Raw genomic sequence first — 22,352 nt, 5'->3', positions numbered from 1 at the left:
TTTAATAAATGCATGAAGTTTCTTGGCATACAAGCCTATCCAGACTTTCTCCCTAATATTCCCTTCTATCTTATAATGTGTTATCTTCCAACTTTCAATGTTTATATCCATTCCCAGAATGAACTTGTGAAGCAATTCTGAAAATTTGATTCAATTTCCACAATTATGGAATGATTGCAATATTAATATGTTACACTTTCACAAATCCTAAATATCCTCTAATAACTATGCTTAAGGCTAAGTAAAAAGAATGAAATGGTTATCAGCATTTTAGGCATTCACCTTCAATTAATGACAAAACATAGAGTGCATGGTACATATGTGGAGCAAAAAACCCCTGGGTGCTTTGGAGCCAGTTGTTCTCAAGCCACTGAGGACTATGAAATACTGTTTACTGGACTGTGGTGCTATTTATATTATATGAAGGGGCAGTATTTGTTTTGGATATTGGTATTCAATAGCTTGTAGCTAATAGTTCTAAGTAGTGTTTCCTCACTCAACCATCTCCCCAACTTGTGTGGATGTCCTGAGCTTATTTGGCACATGGGCCCCTGTGTCACTCAGAGTTGAAACAGGTTTCTGTGCCATTGGCTTCCGACTAGGTGAAAAATTTCCCCCTTGCATCTTTAGCTGTGCTTCCAGATCCTTCCAGGTGCCTTTGCCTCCGTGTGTAGGTCTCTGCCATCTCCCTCTGTCCATTCCACTTAGGGGGAAAGTTGTGTCTTCTCTTGCCAATCTTTGGGTTACTTCATGGTCCCTTTTGTGGCTTCTCAGGCCCTCTGTCACTTGAATTCTTGTGAAACACATTGCTCAAATACAACCTTAATTTTCTTCTTATAATGAATGAAGATCTTTAATAACTTATCTACAATGATATCATAGATTACAAAATTACTTTTTCAAAACCAAATAAGTCTCCTTCAATTTATGAATGGGTAGGAGACACCATTCTAGGCTACATACCAGTTTTCTTCTGAACATGAATTATTGAGCTCTCTGCATAATGGTTTCTAAAGGTAAAACATTTTAGCTACAATGTCACATCATGGGTGCCTCTCTTATAACTACTGTGAGGTTCAAATTAGATAATGTATGTGAAAACCCTTTGAAATTGCAAGGAGCACTTCAGAGGTAAGGTTGTGTTATTTCATTACCATTCTATCTTGAATGTCTGAAGAAGCTTTAATGTTGTACTAAATCAATATTCAGGATATTAGACAAAATTTTATGGCCTCACTTGAGAACTGGGAGACTCTGTCACTAATAGAACCCATTATAGAACTGACCATAGTGCAGAAGCATCTTTTTCCTTTACATTTTTTTTTTTTTCTCACGGAGCTGTGTTGAAAGGAAGCCTTGCCCTGCTTGGCTTTTTGTGTCTTCTCCTAGATTAGGGAATTTTGTCTTTTGTGTAGGCATACAAATGAAATTAGCTCAAATAGAAGTTATTTTTCAAAATTAATTATTCAAAGGTTTCATTTCCACATATATTTTGAACCAATTTGGTATGAAAGCTTTATCCTTGAGTGGTTCATTGCTCACTCTGCAATAGAAACTTTTAATGGCAGTCATACTGCCATTTACTAGTCTGTGGAATTTATTTCTCTGTGAATCTTCTAGTGCCTTGTCCGGTTTAATTTGCAGTGACATAAACAATGAAGTATTTCCTTTGAGAAATGATTCATCGTGCTCCAAGACACAGATATGGAGAGACATCTCTCTGCATGTACTGGCTAAGTGTTCCTCTAAGACATTCATACCACAGTGCATGTTCTTACCCTTACATCATCCTAAAGAATTCTTCCCTCTATTAGGATAAGCCTGCTTTGCTGTAAATTCTCTTGATCCTCTTGATTGTCAATTGAGCCATTCACACTGGTTTCCTTTGGGTGTTTTGTCCACTTGCTTATGCAAATTCTCCCAAATTATTCCTGAGAAAAACAACAGAAAAACCAAGTCACATTATTTTAGATTTGTTTAGCTGCCATAGTGCAGCACCTCCATTCATTTGTAATAATATTGTGCTAGGCCCTGTGCTAAATACTGGAGAAACAGAATTAAGACAAATTTGAACCCTGCACCATAGTAAATAAATCCTACAGACAGAAAATTAGCCTCTAACAAAAGACTGAAATGGTGTGTCATGCTCAGAAATACTCTTGAAACATGAGAGAGAGACTTCTGTACATAAGGTGATCTGTCTGAGAAGCCTTCTAAAGTAAGTTAAAAAGAGGAGCTGGAGGGTGAGAAGACGTTTCAAGCAAAAGAATCTACAACTGCCAAGTCCTAAGGTAGGAAAGAGTTTCCAATATTCTGATAGGATTAGAAGACCTAAGTAGCAAAGGGCAAGCTCCTTAACATGAAGTTGGAACAGGTAGAAGAGACCAGATTACTCAGTTTTGTAAAATGATGAAATGCAAGCAAGGTTAAGCAAAAGTTTGTCATGAACATTTTCCCATCCCTCCCTCTTGATGTTTCAAGTTAAAAAAGATTAGGACACAGACGTAGGACAAGAGGAGGTGAAGCTGGAGGACAGTTAGAAGTAGGTTGATGTATTCCAGAAGAGGGACGGAAATGCCGTGACTGCAGAAGTGAAAGTGGAGATAGAGAATATCAAGATGTATTTCAGAAGAACAGACAGCACTTACTGGTGGATTTGTTGAGCAAGATGAGGGTCAGGAAGGAATGAAGGGTGTCTTGACCAACTCTGTGTCCAACATTTTCTTTGATGAGGAAGGAGTGTTTGGAATTTGAAAAGGTGATATTTAAAACTATGAGAATTAATTATGACCCCCTAGGAGAGAATAGGAAAAAAAGGAAACTCAAAAACTCAACATTAGAAGGAAGATAAATGAGAGTGAACTACCGCAAATAAGAGGGAGGGGGAAGGAACAACCTAGAGATAAGTGTTTTTAATGAGGAAATTATTAACTTTCAAAAGCTTCTGAGATATTGTAAGAGGAGGACAGAAAATTGACCTTCGCAATTGAACAGACGGAGCTCATCAGAGAGCTAGACAGGAGTTTTAATGGAATGCTGAGGTCAGAGTCCAAGTTGGGAAATTAGAGGAGAAAAACAATATGGAAAAAAATATCACTTATTGTGACAAAAGGATGATTTATAGTAAGTTATTTGGGAAATTGATGCTACATAACAGACATATGATTTGATCAGTTTTCTTGGTTGTATCATTTTTTTTAAACATATAACCATTATTTTCTAACCATTTACAATCTTTACACTGAGATCCCGGAGACATGTTGAATAAACATGTAAGTCAGTTATGGTTTCCATAAACTTCTAATGTTTTAAAAGACTTCCTGATCAACTGCATGTTTACTAAGGGGGGAGACAGGGATGAGTGTTTTCATGAGGAAGTGCTAACAGAATTCAACATTTTGATTCCTCCATTATACCACAAATGTCTCAATGCCAGAAACTTCTTTAAGATAAACTAGATATTGCAATGGGGACCTCACACTATAGAGATGGAGAAATCTGCTATGTTATTGTATCAGTGCGCACCAACTATTCTGTTTTAAGTTGTTTTACTCAAAACAAAGTATTGTATATTGCCATCAGATTTAGCTCTGAAATGAATAATGCACTGATGGTTTTACTCCTTTAAAATATAATTGACAAGTAAATGTTAACCTACTTACCCTTGCTATATGCATGTTATTCTTGCTGAGTTCTAGTAACAGTAAGCAAAATATCTCAGGCTTCTTGGTTATAAAATATTACCACTGAGCAGTTAGCATGAGAGTAGAGAAAAAGCAGGTTTGGAATCAGAGGACCTTAGTGTGATTTCCAGCTTATTTACTTACCACCCAGGTGAAGTAGATAAATTATTCTAACTCCCGTTCTTCCTTACTCATAAGTAGGGATACTAAGTAATGCTTTTCTGACAGTCTCATAGACTAACTATACACCTAGCATGTTCAAATGTGAAAGCACTTTATATAAAATGTAGGAATGCTTGGTCAGTATTGTGGGGATATGAGTAATACTACACTATTTTCACTTCCTTGTGCCATGTTTTTCCCCCACTCTGTAATTTTTATGTCTTCACTTCGTTAATTCCCTCTGACCACCCCCGTCCCCATCTTTAGGTTGTTTTGATTGAAATCTGTTTGCTTCAGTTTCTCACTACTTTGTCTAATCCCTTAAAACTTCTAATCTGCTATACTTTTTTGTTAGAATTAAATAGAGGGAGAAATCTCTATGTCAACATTGGTGACACCTGTTCTTTGAGGCAGAATCCATCTCTGGTGGTGTTCTAGTTTCCTGCTCCTAAAGTAGGGAGCAGTTAGCAACATGTGTCCATTTCCAGTTCTGAGGCAACACAGTTTTGCATCCAGACACTAACACAAGACTGATAGGACCTTTGACAACACCATGAGCAGCAGTTGGGCCTCTTACTCTGCTAGCTCACTGAACCTTTTTTTAGAAGATTTCACCATCTAATTTTCAAATGGAACACAAAGCTATGACTAATGTTCTATAATAATTGCTTAAAACTAAGTGTTTCCATGCTTGCATTTTGCTGTATTAGGAAAGAATTTTGCTTAATGTATACTTACAAAAATGTCCTGCTGAGTCACAGTGCCAAGAAGGCAAAGCGTTCAAGAGCAGAATGGAAACTCTGACATTTAGTCTAGCATATTGCAGCAAAGCCTGATGCAGTATGTTGGAGCCTGATTGTCATACAGCACGGGGAGATGGCAAAGGAAGGCTGTGTTAAATTCCTTCCCACCTGCTTTTCCCCTTCCTGGATGTCACCAGGGCTAGTAGAAGGCTGGCAGAGGAGCAACGTGAGATGGACATGGCGAGCTACCATTTAATACAATCATTCCTTCTCTACACTCACCTGCAGCATACTTCAGGACTGGATGCTCAGTCTTAAGCAGTATTACAAAAATCAAACTATTTCAGGACTAATAAGCTTTCTTTTCATCTATCTACCTCTGTCTAATGAAGCATACTTTAGATGTGTTCACTAAAAGTTTCTCTTTCTCTAGTAACAATTTTAATTCTAACTACACAAATTGTCTTATTTTTCAATAAGCTACTACATACTATATCTGCTAATGTTCAGCAGTTAGAAGAATCCACCATCTATCTTGGGTATGACCCCCTGGTCGGTTACTGAATTTGAGATTTTAGGTATTGAGATAGGAGCAAAGGGAAAAGATAAAAGAGAAGGTTAGCCAAAGGATTACGTAGATTTCCAACTGCCTAAATTTTACATTGTTCCCAGTGTTTCATTCCTTTTCCCTCCTAGTGGAAAAAAAAATCTATATTGTAAACATGCTTTGTTCTCTAAAATTTGAAAGGACTCTTTCCACAGTTAACAGGTATCTCCTTCAATCATAATTGTTCCAAGAAATTGATAACTTTTGGAGCTGATGTTGGTCCTACATTAGTACATCATTACACTAATTTCCATTTAATCATATTTCCTAATTTTTTATTTCTGATAATTTCCTAGTTTTTTCAGAACTACTACCTAATTACTTATTAATGCATATTTATCTGTAACTAGACTCAGTAACTGTTTAATAGAGTCATAGCCATAGAGCAACACTGAGATATTTATATCTGTATCTATGTTTGCTGGGGTGTGGACGGTTTGTTCATTGTCTCACTAAATTAGAATACATCTGTTCTTAAGAACTAGCAATTAGAAGGACTTCCCCGTCATGGAGGAATTTCCAATACTGAGAAAATTGCAGATGAGACTTAGAGGGTTTGATACAGAGAATTGGTTGGTGGGAAGTCTTGAGGTGGCTAGATGATTTTTCCTACACAGCTTTTAATCCTTTGTACCTATAAAGTATTGCTCCAGTAGACCTGAAGTGTCCTCTAAGACTGACATTTTTATGTGTATTTTCATAGGGAAAATTTGTCCTTAGTTAAGAGGTCAAGATGAGAAATATGCTATAATTTTTCTATTCTTCAACTTTAAAGGAAGTTCAAAGTGAAAATGGAATGTGGATGAAATAGTTTGAAAACATAAAAGTTTTCACATATTTATAATGCAAAGAAGCAAAATTATTGAATATAATTATTTTCATTTTATCTGAATGACTAAATATGACTATTTGTTTTTCTTTTTAAAAAAATATCTAACAGAGAAGAAAATCACGATATTCAGACTTAGACTTTGAGGTAAGTTTCGATATTTTTAAATTTTAATTGTTTGATTTCTAAATTGATACATAATTACATAAACATATTACTCTGTGCAGCCAAGTAGGGGTATTCCTTTAATTAAATGAGCTGTTAAACATTTAAATCCATACTATATAAATAATTAGTTATAGGGAAGAAAAGGTTTGTGGTCTAATTAATGTATGTTAAACTGAAATTTTCCAGACAAAAAAGGAATTAATTCTATAAATGCTAACTGGGCAATTGATAGGGCTGAACATTGTCAATTTACTTTTTAGGAGAGATGGAAAAGTTGCTTTCTTGATTTTCCATATTAAGATATATTAAAATAATTAATGAGACTGTGAGGATGCTTTGGCTGGTTAACTAGACTTTCTCGGGGACTTGCCTTGTTTTGTAATCCTGTTATTTAGGTTCTCTGTGGGACAATCCAGAATCCTTTTTTCCAATATCAAGTGTTGGCTCAATATGTTCTTGTGTTTAGTAAATGTCTTTTTGCAGATATAAACAAGATGAAAATGTTCATTTTCCAATTTACATTGAATTTATATTGATGTTGTAATATTGATGCTAAGAAATTACTGAAATCATACCATTTGAGAAACGTATGCTAAGCACAAAATTAATGATGTTTGAGCATCACATAAAATGCACTTATACATCTTGATAATTGGATATGATTCATAGTCTGCTGACATAATTGGATGGAACACATTATCAATTTTTCTAGCATATTTATACTGTTGTGATACTTACATAGAATTCAATACTCTTAGCTGATATTCCTAAAATTTTGGAATCCTTCCAGGACATAGTAACAGAATTCAGTCATCTTACTTATATAGATGGATGTTGTACCTCAGCATGTATATCAGGTATCAAAAGTGAGAGTATTGGTTTTATCTACTGCAATGGTGAACAAGGCGTAGTTTGACCTTCATTAGGAGAATCGATCTTTTTTTAGTAGTCATACAAGATACAAAGTCATGATAAAAATCTGGCTTTAGTGATCATATGGCAAATTATAGTACTGATGTAGCTCAATTCTAACAACCTGGCATGTCCATTATGTCCTCAAATTTTAAGGTAAAATTGCCAAGATTCAAAGGGAAAATATTCAGCATTCTTTACTTTCTTTAGTACCTTTTGAGGGAAGATATTTTAGGATTTTTTCTATTAATTTTTTAGGTAGCCAAAAATAGAGGCTCACACTATGAGTGTATGAGTACACAGGTGTGTATGTGTAGCCCTGGAAACAGTAAGTTATGTTAGTACAAAGGAAACAAAGTATAAATCAACCCCCTAGGCATCAGTCACAAATCATATCAGTAAAACAAACAAACAAAAAACCAACAGTATAATCCAGCAAAGTTAGGTCATCACAAGCATTGTAAAGATACCTAATCTTTTTGTATATTCTTTATGGCAACTGGCAGATTATTTAAACTGATATTTCTTCCTGTGCTTAAAGTTCTAACATATAGCCATGCTCATAAATGGAAAGAAACTTACAACACAGCAACTCTGGACATATTCTTTCACTCTTTAAGTACTGCAATTATTGCATGATTGTGACAGCTATCAAAATTGATGGAAAAAATTTGAAGTTAGGCTTTTTCTTCACAATTAGTACTATTCCCCTCAATCTATGGACAACTACAGTTATTTCATAGGTTTTTCTGAAAGATTGTTGCCAGAGTTAAGTGCTGATGAATTTTAATCCAATCTATTGGTACTTTGTGGGTGGGTCCTTGAGGACAAGTCAAAATTGTCCCCTCCCTCTGTTACTTCAGGTTGGATATGTTAAATTTGCTCATAACAAATGTTTGATAGTACCCTCCACCCCCAGCCACTAACGATGGTCAGTTTAGGCAATTTATCACTAACAAACATTGCCTCCTAGATCCTAAAACCATCTTCCCTTCAGTCCTCACACACTTCACAGTGTCCATACATGATGACAAAACTCAGATCCATTAATCTCTGTGGCTAGTGTTATAGCTGGCAAAAAGCCCTTTTATGTAACCAAATGCAATACAGCATTGCATTCCTGGAATAAATTGAGCAAAGGGTTGACTAGTCCTAAAACACCAATTTAAATTACTAGACAAAGTATACACGACAAATACTGATTCTTACTTTCTGACAAGTATACAGCTAACACTATAGTGATAGTCCTAGTTCTGCCACCAAACTCCTTATTGGATTTGCATTCCCAGGTGCATGTAGAGAACTGTTTTTTAACACACATGTGATGTGTGTTTCTCGAAAAATAGAATTTTTCAATCCAGTTTGTTTTAATAGGAAGTTTTCAAACAGTCTGTGTCAGGGCAGAGACCAGTATACAAAACACATCACTCAGAGGTATTACCTCAAAGGTAGTCACATGGGAATTTAAAATTATTTATGTCATATATAACTCAAGGAGGTAAATGGCAGGTAGAAATTCCAAGCAAGGAAAAAGTGCAGAGGTTGACTGAAGTGTGGCATGCTGAAGAAGTTGAAATCCACTAAAACATGGGAGAAAACAAGACAAAGCAGATAATTCGGAAACATGGTGAAGGACTTACACACCAGCAGATGCATGTTTATCTAAATTTGTTACTAAAAGCTGCTAAACCTCTTCTGCTGTATTTTTTTGTTTATTAGAGCAGAATCGTTTCCTGTGATGTGAGCTTCAGAAAGAATGATGAACTATAGTAGTAGTAGGAAGAAAAGAGTGTAGAAAGTTGAAGGCAGTAGTTGAAATGCAAATTAGGAAGTGACTGGTTCAGGGAAGAAGTAATGTTTCCATTTCTGGAGGCAATAGGACAAGGAATAAAGGGATACTGCAGAGTTGAGGTCTATGGAATTTGGCCCTTACTGAACATGTGGTTAAAGAGGAGAGGAGCAGGAAAAAAAGACCCTACAAGTCCAGGCTGGGTTTCTAATCGTTCCAACCAAACCCAGAGAAATGAAGATACCTAGTTAGGATGGCTATGTGTTAACACTTTAAAAATCATGACATTAAATTAGAAATATTAGGCAGGTAGTTTAAATTTTCCTAGTATTGAGCATAGAAAACCTGTAAAGGAGAAACTAAAAATTATATCAATTTCTAAAAGGCACATGATTTCAATGACATTTCTTGGGCATAAGAAGTTCTTACCTGCTTTGTCTGTCACCCCTAGGGTAAGTGCCCTCTGTTAGGCAATTAGCACCCTTTGAGTACATTTGAATAATGCAGCCCTAGTCTATACCCACCTTTCTGTATTACTAAACTATTGCAAAATTATTTGTTTGCAGTCAGGCTCATATCTTGAGTGATGACAAAATATAGATAGCTCTCAGTTTAAGATTTTTTTGTCCAGTTTCTTTTAAGCCCTGGGTATATATTTCTTCAAATAGAAACAGACTTGGAACATAGACACTGTCATGTGAGCTGGTTCTGTCTTATGGCTATCTTGGGACTCTGGCCCAGGAAAGGTACAGACTTCATTCCCCTTTCATAATAAGGCTTTAAGAACCAACCTTAACCCCTGCAGTTGCCGCCTTAACATGAGTTTTGACATTCACTTCACACTAGTATGCAACAGCCCACTCTGCACAGAGTATTCACAAAGCAGCGAAGAAAAATAACTGTAAGTTTATACTAACAACAACAGACAATGGCAGCATAGCTGTGTCAAGTCCTTAAAATGGAAAACGTAATTCAGGGAAAGTGGTTTCTAATTCCTATCAGCACATTATTTGTAGACTCTTTACACTAATGTTCATAATTGGGAGATTTTTCTTTCTGTAATAATTCTCTCCATTTCTAAAAGTAATTTAGATTTAAATCCCAACTCTGATGAACACTTCTGGAGTTAGCAGAGAAAAATTTAAAACATTTTGGATCCAATCTACATGCACGTTTTCATACAAACCCACTTATATGAAAAATAAGGGAGCATAATAGGATCAAAAGGGACAGGCAGTGTGTGGAGAGGACTCTTGCATAGGAGTGAAGAAAGGATTTATAATGACCTTCCATTTAAGCAGGCACCTTTCCTGGCCTATATACATATGCTGTCTCCTTCATACAGTTTATACCATACACATTTAAGGAGCACCTTCTAAAGGTCAAACACTGTCTTATGGCTATCTTCAAAACATGGGGAGGTGTCAGGGAAAGAAAGATGAATAAGCCACTGCCCATGAGGTGTTCAGAGACAAGAGTGGAGACAATCCTTCAAAAGATGATTGCAGTTTTACGGGTTAGTTGCAAAGTGATCAATACCCACAGTTCGCAGGCTCACCACAGAAAACACCTAACCCACCTAGATTGTTTCTTCTCCTTTTCCATCACAACAGGGCACCATCACAAATCTGAATTTTCTAAAGGAGGATGTTGCTGAAACTATGGGGAACATCTAATATAGCAGCGTGCAGAGAGAGCTGACTGTGGATTCAGAATGAATCCCCGCTCTCTTACCACCTGTGTGAGTTTGGGAGCTTTATTTAGCTTCTTGAGCTTCAGCCTCCTAATCAGTAAAGTGAGATAATGGATAATGGCTCCTACTTCCTGGGGTTATTGTGAGGATTAAGAAAGATAATAATGACTACCATTTCTTAAGTGGCTCTTAATCTGTGTGCTCCACCGATAAGTGATTTGTATCTGTTTTTAAATCTTCAAAACAAGCCTGAAAAGTTAACTCCACTGCTGAAACCCGGGCTCAGAGTATTGGATTTTGTGCCTCAGACCACACAACTTCAAAGTGATGAATCTGAGTATGTCCAGACCCAGAGCTCTTGGATTTGACACATCCCAAGTATTTCCCCTAGGATAGCATGTGGGATATAGCAAGTATTCACAATATAAAGTCGTTTACATCCTAATTTTATTCAAATATCTGAAGTGACATGAAAGGGCTTCAAATATAGCTGCCTTTGAATTACAAAACTATAAAATGAAGGCTAGGTGTCCTATAAAGTTAGCTATTCAGAAAAACTCATTTTGTGCAGTTGGGTGTTCTTCTACAGCTTCAAAACATGTGGAGTGATAATTACCTGAGTGGAAGAAAGCAAGAAGTATTTCTATTTATTGCAAAAGATGCCTATAATATTTGATGGACATTATAACTAAAGCTGTATTTTCTAGCTATTGCCGATCAGAATATATTTTGTTCAAAATTTTGTTCTAAATTTTTTCACAGAAGTCAATTTCTTTAGGCAACAGTGTTTAAGACATACACACACACAGAAAAACAAAGATTTAAACTCTAAGGTCACTAAAGAGCCAAAAAAGTGTCATTAAAATGGATCAATAAGATTCATAGTAGCATGAGGACTAAAGCATTCAGATAAGTAAACCAGAGAAAATCCATACTGTTACTTACTACATATTACTTATGAAAAGTAAAACCACAGCTAAGTTTTATCCGATTGCATTTCTAGATTATAAACTCTCCAATATACACTGTAGTACTGACTTTTTTTGTCAATGGAGCCTTCCCTACTATAAAAGATAAAAAATGCACTTGAGCCTATGAATAAGGAGGAGTCATAAATGCAAAATCATACTGAGCCCTTCACGATATTTGCAGTGCTGACAGCTCTAAAGTAGTACTTTATCAGAACTAACAGGCCATCATTGCTATGGTGATTTCTGGCTATGCCAAGATGGTAATTTCAATTAGAGTGATTATCTGGCATGAAGATGTGCGGGTAGGAAAGGCCCCAAATTTTTCATGTGTTTCCAAATTTATTTCAGGTTCCTTGAGCTTTATTATTTGGGATTGCTTTCATGAAACTGTAGAATATTGCAAAATGCTTTTTGATTATGAAACATAGGTATCTACCATATGTATATTTCTGAGTATGACCTAGCAATCCAACTGCTCAAAATAAAATCCAGTAAAGTCAGAAGGAGGTGTTGGCAATTCAGTCAGAATATGATTATAAAATTCTGATGACAGGATATGGGATAAACCTCTCAGGGAGGGTATAATAGGGGCCTCAGTGACATCAACAACGTATGGAGGTATAGGCCACCAAAAAAAAAAAAAAAAAAAAAAAATCAAAGTCCTCTCATGAGTTGAAAAATAAATGGAAACTGCACAGAGAAAAATTATCACATTTGCCCTATCCCCCCAAAAAAACATAACTAGAGCTTCACCAATGGTGTCAATTATTAGAGAATGAGTTCTTTGTCTTTGGGAAATGCAATCCCATTGACCAATGGGAATTTGAGCATAAGAGTGAAAATGTACTAGAAATTTTCTGAAGTATGTAAAGAAAAAACAAAATGTAGGAATGAATGATTTGTTTTCAACTTAAAAATATTTAAGATTCCCCTATCACTTCCTATCATAACACTACTGTTTGTTTTCCTTATCAGATTCTACCAGAGTTTGCACACTATCACTATTATTTAGTACAATGTATGGTGCTCCTAAGTATGTATTAGCTGACAGAATGAAACATAGAAAAATGTCAGTAGTGTGATATTGCTCCTACTGTACTCTAACAGAAAATAATTCTATATAGTAAGAGTCATTATTATGAAATACACTATTTGTAAGATGGAGCCAGAATCTGTATTCTGGCAACTATAGTAATCTTAGAAAGTTATTCCATGTAACTCAAATCCCTATTTTAATCAGTGTCTAAGAACCTGGTACTGCATGGCAATATTTTACCAAAGAAAGAATATACTGCATTATATTTGCCAGCTATGTGATCTTCAAAATCCCTCCAGTGAGTTGCTTATGCAAATCCTCCCTCTCATAAATCTCCATCAGCCATCGCTAGTCAAATTATGTTTGCCTAGTGTTTCTCAGTAAATTCTGCAAATCTGCTCTCTACTCTCCCCAAAACTGATGGGGAGTTAATCGCTCTATAATTGCCTGCTATGTGTCATGTCCCCATCATGAGCTATAGTGCCATGTTCTCATCCTCAACCACCTGATTCCTTAACAGCCAATTCCTAGAACAAAGAGGAACAAAGATAAAAATAATTTGATTATGGCAAGACTGAAAATGGCAGATTTCTCTCATATAAAAGTAGGTTAATGAAAATAGAAGTATCACTTAGTGTCATTAAATGTAGGAATAAGGCTTTCTAAAATGTTAAAGATTGCATTTCCATTTCTCATTTGCTTTTTAATTTTCAATTAAATATTCTATGCAAGTACTTTTTTAGAAGAAAATTAGGCATTATAGCTCTTCTCCAAAATATATATTTCCTTTTCAAAATAAATCCTTACTTTGGAAAATATTTGGCAATTAAAAGTTGACCAAATGATCGTAACTCAGGCATGAATATACCTATACAATTGATGTAAGCAAATGGTAAATTATGAAGTACATACCTAAAAATACTATTAAAATGTTCCACATACATGAAGGCAAAATCCTAAACATCTAAATAGTTTGATTCTTTAACTTTTAAAAACTGAAATTGAGGAATGATTTTTCTCCTAAACACTTGGGGAAAAAAAGTAAAACAACAGATTGATTATCGAACTCTTCCTTAATAGTAAAGATCCCAAGGTCATTTTTATTTATGACTAAATAAGCTGGGAGAAAGGATGACACATTAATATATTTGTGTCTGATTTTTGAAGCTCATCGACCACACGATTTATACACTGAACTCTAATTATTAAGATTCTAGACCATCTTGTAAGCAAACATCTGAAACCTATGGGTCAAATTTTCCTTCTGCAAACCGCAATCATTATTCACATGAAGAGTGGAAGATTTTAGATCCCACATATATTTCAGACACTTTAGTGCTTTGAGTCAGCCTTAAATGGCAGAGCCTGGGATTTTGCTCCCCCTTTAGTATAGCCAGCTAGGATTTTAGTGTTTATAACAATAAAACATAAAAAAGTAATATTTCCCATGACAATCACTGAAGGACTCAGTGCTTTACAAGTCCAAATTTTTTAACATTTTTTTATATTCTAACAATTTTTGTAAAACAGCTTTAACTTTTGAATGATGAAAGTCTTACACAGAAATGACTGCTACATTTTTAATGCACCCACAGAGGAAAACTGCTTTTTGGTAATCTTGTAAGTGGAAGTAAAAAGCCATTTCTTCATGTTCAAGAAGTGCTGACTATGAGACAAGCATTTGGTGCAACTCATTTTGCATTTACAGCATCCTTTGGAACTTCCAGGTTCCTGCCAAACTTGATTTCCTTTATTAGTAATTCTTTTTACTAACAGATTATTACATCTTTTTCCTGCATAAATGAAATTAGAAATGAGTGCCATCCTATTCTTTTGCAGAAGGTCATGCATACAAGGAAGAGGCATATGGAACTATTTCAGGAACTAAATCAGAAATTTCAAACTTTGGACAGATTTCGGGATATACCAAATACAAGCAGTATGGTGAGTATGCCGCTTCATGATTCACTTGTGCCTGATTCCATGCTAGTTGATGTGTGACATCAGTTTATTATTCTTGCCCTCCAGGAGTCCCTAAATGTCTTGGGAACACAAGTATAGCATACATAGGAAAAAACAATACCTTCCCTCCCCTGCCAAAAGGTACTTTGGAATAACTACAAAGAAGCAAACAGGAATGACACAGTCTTTAAGCATTTTTGTTCATATTTCAGATACTCTCGTGTATAAGCTATAATTGGAATTAGTTATACATCTAAAATGTGTTGGCTTCATCTGGTCCCTTTATCATCAGTAGAAATTTAGTTCGTGTGTGTGTGTGTGTTACCTGAAACCAGAATGGTAAATTTTTGTCTCCAGATTTTATTGTTGATTGTGGCCATTCCCGTCTCATTTACTCACACTACTACAACCCTAACAAGGACATCATCGAATGACAAGCTAGTTTGCCATTACTGTGTGGCTGGCACCACCATCCAGAAAAGGTCACATAATTATCTGTGAGGACACTGGACTGGGAGTACAGAAATAGAAGTACTAGTCAAAAACTCAACCAATGCTATCTGATCGTGAGCAAGTCACCCAAGTGAGGTTTCTCAGCCTTAATTTTCTCTTTAAAATTGACTATAAAAAAACAGTATTACATGTATTTCCTTAGATGTTTAGAAAACTTTTAAAAGCCATGAGGACACTTAAGAGTTCAATAAGGTGAGACTCAAATATGAGTTCTGGGACTGCCTATCTGACACCACTTGTCTTTACTCCAAATAGGGAAGTCTTTCTTTGCCCCTCAGCTCCAGATGTATACACACACATACACACGTACATATACAATTGTTGGCCCTTCAACAATATCAAGGGTTAGGGTACTGACTTGCTGCATCATAGTGAAACATCCACATATACCTTTTGATTATCCCAAATTAATCCCTTGTTATTTGTTCAGGGAGTGGTTTCAGGACACACACACACACCAAAATCTGTGGATGCCCAAGTAAGTACCTTCCAGTCTCCATAGTAATCAGTTCTGCTTGCTTAGATTCAACAACCACTGTCTAAAGTTGCTTGAATCTGTGAATACAGGACCGGTACATTTCAAATCTGTGTTGTTCAAGGCTCAAGTTTATATTTCTCTTCCTCTAATTTACATGCTGTTTGATCACCTTCTAGCTAGTGATGTCCCATCTGTGCTAAGAATCTTAGTTCTGGCTTCCTGATTAATGACATTAGCTTAAAAGCAAGAATTTATGTATCTTTGTTTTCCTTTTGCTCCTTTCTGTACTAGTAATGCTGGCCATGGTAAGTCATCGGTAAATAAATGCTGTTGATTATTGCATGTCTATCATGTTACAGATTATGAAGGTTATTCTATGCTTTAATTTTGATCTCTAAATAGTTCATGTATTTATCAATCTGGTTTTTTTCCTTTAATCAGGAATCATGCATTATTTTTTAACACCAACACAATGCCAGGCATGTAGAAGACTATGTGTAGTTCTTATTATTCTTCCTAATATTAAGCTGCAAATTTTCAGTTAGCAAGCAAATGAGAATTGCACCCTCGAGAGCATACCTAACACATTAGCTACTCATTTTGGAATATTGAAAGCTAAAATTGAAATAAAATGAAAAGAAATCTTCCTTTTTTTAAAAGGAGAGGATAATATTTACAAATCTGAAAATTCCATGCAAAAGATACAGCTGGTTGACCGCTGTAATACGATTGTAATTTCCTCTTGTACATTCTGGGTATTAAATCATTAATGGCGCTGATATCTGTATCTGTTTTTTGACAAATGAAAGTCTACTAAATGCCACATCTCTTCAGCAGCCTGCCTTTTCTAGAAGAGATTTATAAATATTTACTGTTTGAGAGGTTTCGAATGGGGAGGATAGAGTTGTCATTGCTGCTTGACTATTCTCCTAAATATCTGAGAACAGAACAGAAAAAAATTTCCTATTCAGTTTTGATTAATAATGAACATGTGAGTGAGTTCATTATCCTTAATTCAGTCACATAATTTGTAGTGGCACATTGCTAATGAAAAATTTCATAATTGGCTGGAGAAAGACATTTTTTATAAAAAAAAAAATCTCTCAACTCTTTTTTTCCTGGCCACTAACTCACAACACCTGCCTAGCATTGCAAATGATGGTAATTATGTGGAATTTGGGGAATCAAAGAGAAACCAGAAGATCATTTAGTCCATTCCCCTGCTTCCAGGCAGAACAACCTTTAAAATCACATTACAAAAGAAATTATTTTACTATGAGTGTGTCTCACAAACTATTCACCTTTGAGATCTCTTTCCTTCCTAGTACCTTCTCAAATCGCTACTCTTTTATAATATACATATTCTCTTTCACTGTCACCAATATTGGTTGGAAGAAGGAAAAGAAAAAAAGAGTGGGTGAAGGGAGGAAAGAAGGATGATCAAGTGCCAGCCTGTCTGAGGCCCATTAACTATGGGAGTGCCCAGGCAGCTGCCATATTCTGGGCGGCTCTGCAGTCTCATCTTTCAAAGTTCTATTTAGGCAGCTTAAGACCAAATTAACATTTCTATAAGCCTCACACATGTTTATTTATATTCAATTTATAACTTATTAGGCCTTTATCAAAACTCTTCAGTTTACATTTCTTCCATTCTGTATTTGAGTTCAAAACAAAAAAAAAACCTGCATATATTCAGGAACTTAAACTGAATTTTAATGTCACAGCACTTAGGTTTCCACTGAAGCTGACTGGCCACTGTAGCTCTCACTGTTGACCCAATTATCCTTGAATTGTTCTATGGTTTGTCCTTCATTTGGACCATAGAAATTTAGTTTTCCATCAGTGTCTGTAACCTCTCCTCTTTTCACACTCAACCATATAGGATGATCAGTAGCCTATGGCCTCTATGCCTCGACTACCAGCCTCACTCCCCTAGAGGCTATTTCCCACTCTGATTGCTGAGTTTAGTAGTCCCTCACTACTAAAGCAGCAGGAACCTCTCACGGAAAGCATGTCCACACATTTGTGAACAATGGTAAAAGGCACATTTCAGCTGGGCATGCAACAGGACGCCAGAGGAAATGAAAAGAAAGCCAACCTTATTGCTTGTTATGCACTAATAGAACCTCTCAGGTCATGAACTGGTAATAATAACTCATACCTGTTCTAAATACAATTGAGCCCCTATATTCCAAGCAAATGAACTAATTTTACATACCTTGAATCCTTTCAGGATTGAACTAACTGACCTTCCTATGAAACAATTCATAGAAAGCTCCTTTAGGCCTTGTCTCAGATGGGTAAATCCACTCTATAGCTTGATTCAGAATTCATACCTGTGAACCTTTGATGATGAAGCAGTCAGGCCACTATTGTGTCTCTGCATGTTCACCCACCCCCCCCACCCCCCATTGCCTACAAAGTAAATTTCAAACTGAGTAACCTGCTATCCAAAGCCCCTTACCTGTCTGGATTAGGGTCAGAATAAGAGGGGTGGGAATTGTATGGGAAATATAACCAAAATGAAAAATGATGTAAGAATTATATAAAATAAGAAAAAAACAAAGCCCCTTACCAGTCTGACAATTCACCTAGTGCTTGTTTTATTTTGCTATTCTTTTTCACTCCAACTAAAATAAGTCACTGTTCTCAGAGTTGTCTCATCACCGTATTCTCTGTTCTTAGTATGAACCCATTCAGCCACCATCCACACGTGTCTTACTAGCCCATAACCAAGCCCATCTTACTAGGCCAGCCCTATTGTCACTTTTCTCAGAAAGTTTTATGTGCTTCCCACAAAAGGAAGCCATCTCTCTACGCTCCCCTGAACTCCTGCAGCATTTTCCTAGAGATGTTGATAAATTGTGAAAGAAAAGGATAACAGCATATTAATAGTCTACAAAGGAAAATTGCTTGAAAATTAAGCAAAGATAGTGATTGAAAGTTGCTTTATGAAATACAGCCTTTGGGGGAGACTTTATTATTACATAATGTGTCCCATTACAAATCCTCAAATTTTGGTTATCCCATCAAAAATTTTGCCCAAATATTCAAATTTGCAATATTTAAACTTAACACTGACTTAACACTCCTTTCTACCTGAATATATAGCCACACTGACATTTCACAAAACAGCCCAAACAAATCATCTACTTTGCCTTCTATAATGCTATTCATTCCCTTTGATTGCTGGGAAATTATAGGATAATTTAAAGAAGGTGTTCATCAACTTGTTCAATGAAAGAAAACAAACCAAACTATTTCCTGCAGCTGGCCACAATTTCAAATCATTTCTGAATCATATAAATGGGATCAAGGTTACACACACACACTTCCTGGAAGCTTCAACAAGCAGCAGTCCTACTCATCTAACAAATGATTCTCTTTCTCTCTCTTCCCAACAGGAAAACCCAGCACCAAACAAGAACCCATGGGACACTTTCAAAAATCCCGGTGAATACCAACATTACACCACAATCAATGTCTTAGATACAGAAGCCAAGGACGCCTTGGAACTGAGGCCAGCAGAGTGGGAGAAGTGTCTGAATTTGCCACTGGACGTGCAAGAGGGTGACTTTCAAACAGAAGTTTAACAAAATCAAAATGGACTGAGGTAGAGACAAAACAATTTATTGCACTGACACTTAAGACTTGGGAAGCCTGGCATTTCTATCTGGACAGAGTGACCCTCCCGTCAGGACCTTCATGTGCCAAATGTCAGTGGTGTTTGCATATGGTAACTTCTCACTGGTCAGGCTAGTGGAGAGAGGACCAGGTTGTACAGTTCTGACCATCCTGTGTTGTAAGTACCCGTGGAATGGATTTGTAAGGTAATCTTTATAGATAAACCTCAAGCAACGATTCATGTTGTAACCGCTTCATATGGTTTAGTTTTCAAAAAACTTCACCATGAAGCACAATGTATATATTTATGCAGTTTTTAAAGTTTATAACAGTCTGTTTGGCCATTACTACACTTTTTACTTTATAATATAAAAGCAAAGTTTTTGTCATTAAATGAATGTTTGTTGAGCTACATTCTTCATTGCTTTAAATGCAATAAAGTAATAATCTCACTTTTATATGAATAATATATTTCACATCTTTATTATTGCAGTTTTCTCTAGAAAGCTCTGAGTAGCTTTCTCTGCTGCAGCTGTGTATAAAATATTTAAAATGTTGTATGGTGTAAATAAACTTTTGTCTACATATCAGTTTTTAGTGCATTTTATTTTGGATTTGTTGAACAGAAATTTACATAAAGTTTTTTTTTCCCCAATACAGATACTGAAAATGTATTCAGTTTTAATAGCATGCCATTATTACTCTTTGAGGCTAATTATTTCTCAGATATAATAGTAGGTTTGTACAGTGCTTCTATATTTTCTACTCAAACACCCTTCGGAACAATGTACCATGTAAATGGGGCTTGTCAGAAATCTGCTGCCATCATACTCTTATATAAATATTATGTTTTTTCCATCTTGTGCAAAGAGACAACTAATAGAAAACAGTTACCATACTCAAAAATAATATGGGGGAAAAGTATAAGTAATGAAGCTCGCTGCATGTTTTACAAGAAACTACCTGTGCTATAGTTCACAGCATACAAAAAAAAAAAAAATTCAGGATTTAAAAAAAATCTTCTCTGTATATTTTCTAGCAGAAGAAAAAGAGGAGAGGAGGGATTTGGTAGAATGTGCAAAGGAGATTGGGGTCCTCACAATTCCCATAACCTGTATTTAGTGTGCTATTAAACCTAAGCTCTGTGGTCTATCAGAAACTCAAATGAGCTGGCTCCTGCCACCCAGAACCTCGAGCCCAGCCCTGCAGGCCATGAGTGGAGACAAAGATGCTTCAACACACGTGTGCCACTAAGCTCAAGCCTTAAAAACTGCCCAGCTCGGGCTGAACTCTTGTTGGATACTTTTGTTCTTAATGTAAAGATGTTAAAAATATATTTTTAATCAGATTTTAAAATAAAATGATACCATAATGCAAAAAGTAAATATAACTAAGGACTGATTTTTCCATGAAATATATTTTATGCTAATTGTAATATTAAATGCCTATTAAATTTATGACTCTTGCATGATAGGAATAATCAGGAATTTTCATTCTCTAATACACATGTGTATATGTGTATATACATGCATATACATACGTATTTTATATATGTACATATACACATGTAAATTCATAATGCTCAGCTCCATTTCAGTAACTTAAAGTTAATAAAAACCATTTGTATAGTTTCTCATTCCACATGTAAAGTTTGAAAGCATAAATTCCAAGTATAAGAAACAGAGTGAATATATTAGGCTAATAATTCTTGTAACCTGTCATTCACTGCCATAAAACAAAATGGTATAATTTTCACTTCTGTTTTTCTCTAGTTCTAGTAAGTCATTGTTAGATTAATATATTAGAACTAACCAGAAGTTGCAAACTTAAAACATTAACAAATTTTTGGATTACTCCTAAGAAGGATGCCAAGTTGTGGTGATGCTTTCTTTCTTTAAAAAAATCTATAAGGGAAACAATGCATGTTGATAAGTGTTGAGGAATTTAAGCCCTTTTCTAGTCTCTTTTGTTGTCTCTGTCCCTGCCTGCCTCTGTCTGTCTCAGCTGAGTGGCAACTCTCTCCTTAGATAGCCCTGGGAACTTGCTCTGAGCTCACTGCACTCATAACCTGCCAGATATATGTGCCCATAGACTAGAAGTTCTTCCATTTCCCCACATCCAATTTTTACATCTATCTCAAATTATGTCTCATTATTTCATCTTCACAAAATTTTCCCTGATTTTCCAAGTTAGAAAATAATTTTTCCTGTGAAGTACTATAACCCTGCTTCTATACTTCTTACAGGACTTTTAAAATCTCCTATCTTGTTATTTATACACATTTCTGCTATTCCTCTCTGGGGACTGTAAGTGCCTGGAGGGCAAGATTCACGTCTGATCCATTTTTGTATCTCTTAAGGGAGCCAGCACAATAATGTTCACACAATATATGTTTGTCGAATTATTTATGGAATCAATTCTAGCATTATTTATAGTCATACATGTCAACTCACACATCCAAAGGGTTTAATGAGCAATTATGTATTTACTTCTCTGTTAGACCAATGACTACAGGGTTTCTGTTTTAGGAAGCTCACATCTTTTAAAGATATAGCATACATATGTAAAATGAAACTATTTTAAACATGAAGTTCTTATTACCGTATATTATTTTTTGTCCTTAAGATGAGCAAATGTGGCAGAAATTAATTATCTTAAAGAAATAGAGATCAGAAGAAGTTCTGGACCTATTGAAGATCATAATTGACAGACCAATCCTAAGAATCCAGGTCCTCTGACTTCTACTGTGAAACCATCCTCATGATACCATGGTGTATCTACTTATCCCTTCTAGGTTATTAAGTCTCCAAATACAATGGCAAGAAGTTCCAGGGAGATATTTTTCAGGCAAATAGAGGCATACAACTAAAAAAATGCAACTGTCCATGGACTGGTGAAGTCAGTAGCTGACAGCTGAAAAGCATGGATGATCCAAAGTAACAGGTGATCTTAACCAGATTTGTGTAAATAATCCACTGTGTGCAACTACTTGACTTTTTCAAATCCTCTTTAAATGTAGTCAGTATTTCAGTAGCTTAGGAATTACCTGCACATATGCCACAACAGACAGATTGCCTTCAATTATCATGTAAAAAAATATACAATCACAAAAAAAAGGTTGCAGTCCACAAACTGCTGCTTTAGAAAATTTAATTCATAAATTTTGACTCATTCTTAGCTTC

At 35.7% G+C, this 22,352-nt stretch overlaps 1 protein-coding gene across 1 annotated transcript in view; it reads left to right on the top strand.

The window, feature by feature from the left end:
• Window positions 1–19,139, top strand: part of ADGRB3 (adhesion G protein-coupled receptor B3) — a gene marked incomplete at its 3' end in the record, with an annotated part of 671,719 nt that extends 652,580 nt beyond the window's left edge. The window contains exons 28-30 of the mRNA XM_084227971.1: window positions 6,136–6,171; window positions 14,433–14,537; window positions 18,951–19,139. Of these exons, the coding sequence (XP_084084097.1) occupies window positions 6,136–6,171; window positions 14,433–14,537; window positions 18,951–19,139 (330 nt within the window). The remainder of the gene's footprint in view (window positions 1–6,135; window positions 6,172–14,432; window positions 14,538–18,950) is intronic.
• Window positions 19,140–22,352: the final 3,213 nt, after the last annotated feature.

This window comes from Talpa europaea (genome assembly GCF_964194135.1).
Source record: "Talpa europaea genome assembly, chromosome: 2".
NCBI classification, from domain to species: Eukaryota; Metazoa; Chordata; class Mammalia; order Eulipotyphla; family Talpidae; genus Talpa; species Talpa europaea.
The sequence above is the reverse complement of the archived record's forward strand: the minus strand, read 5'-3'. Positions and strand labels throughout refer to the sequence as shown.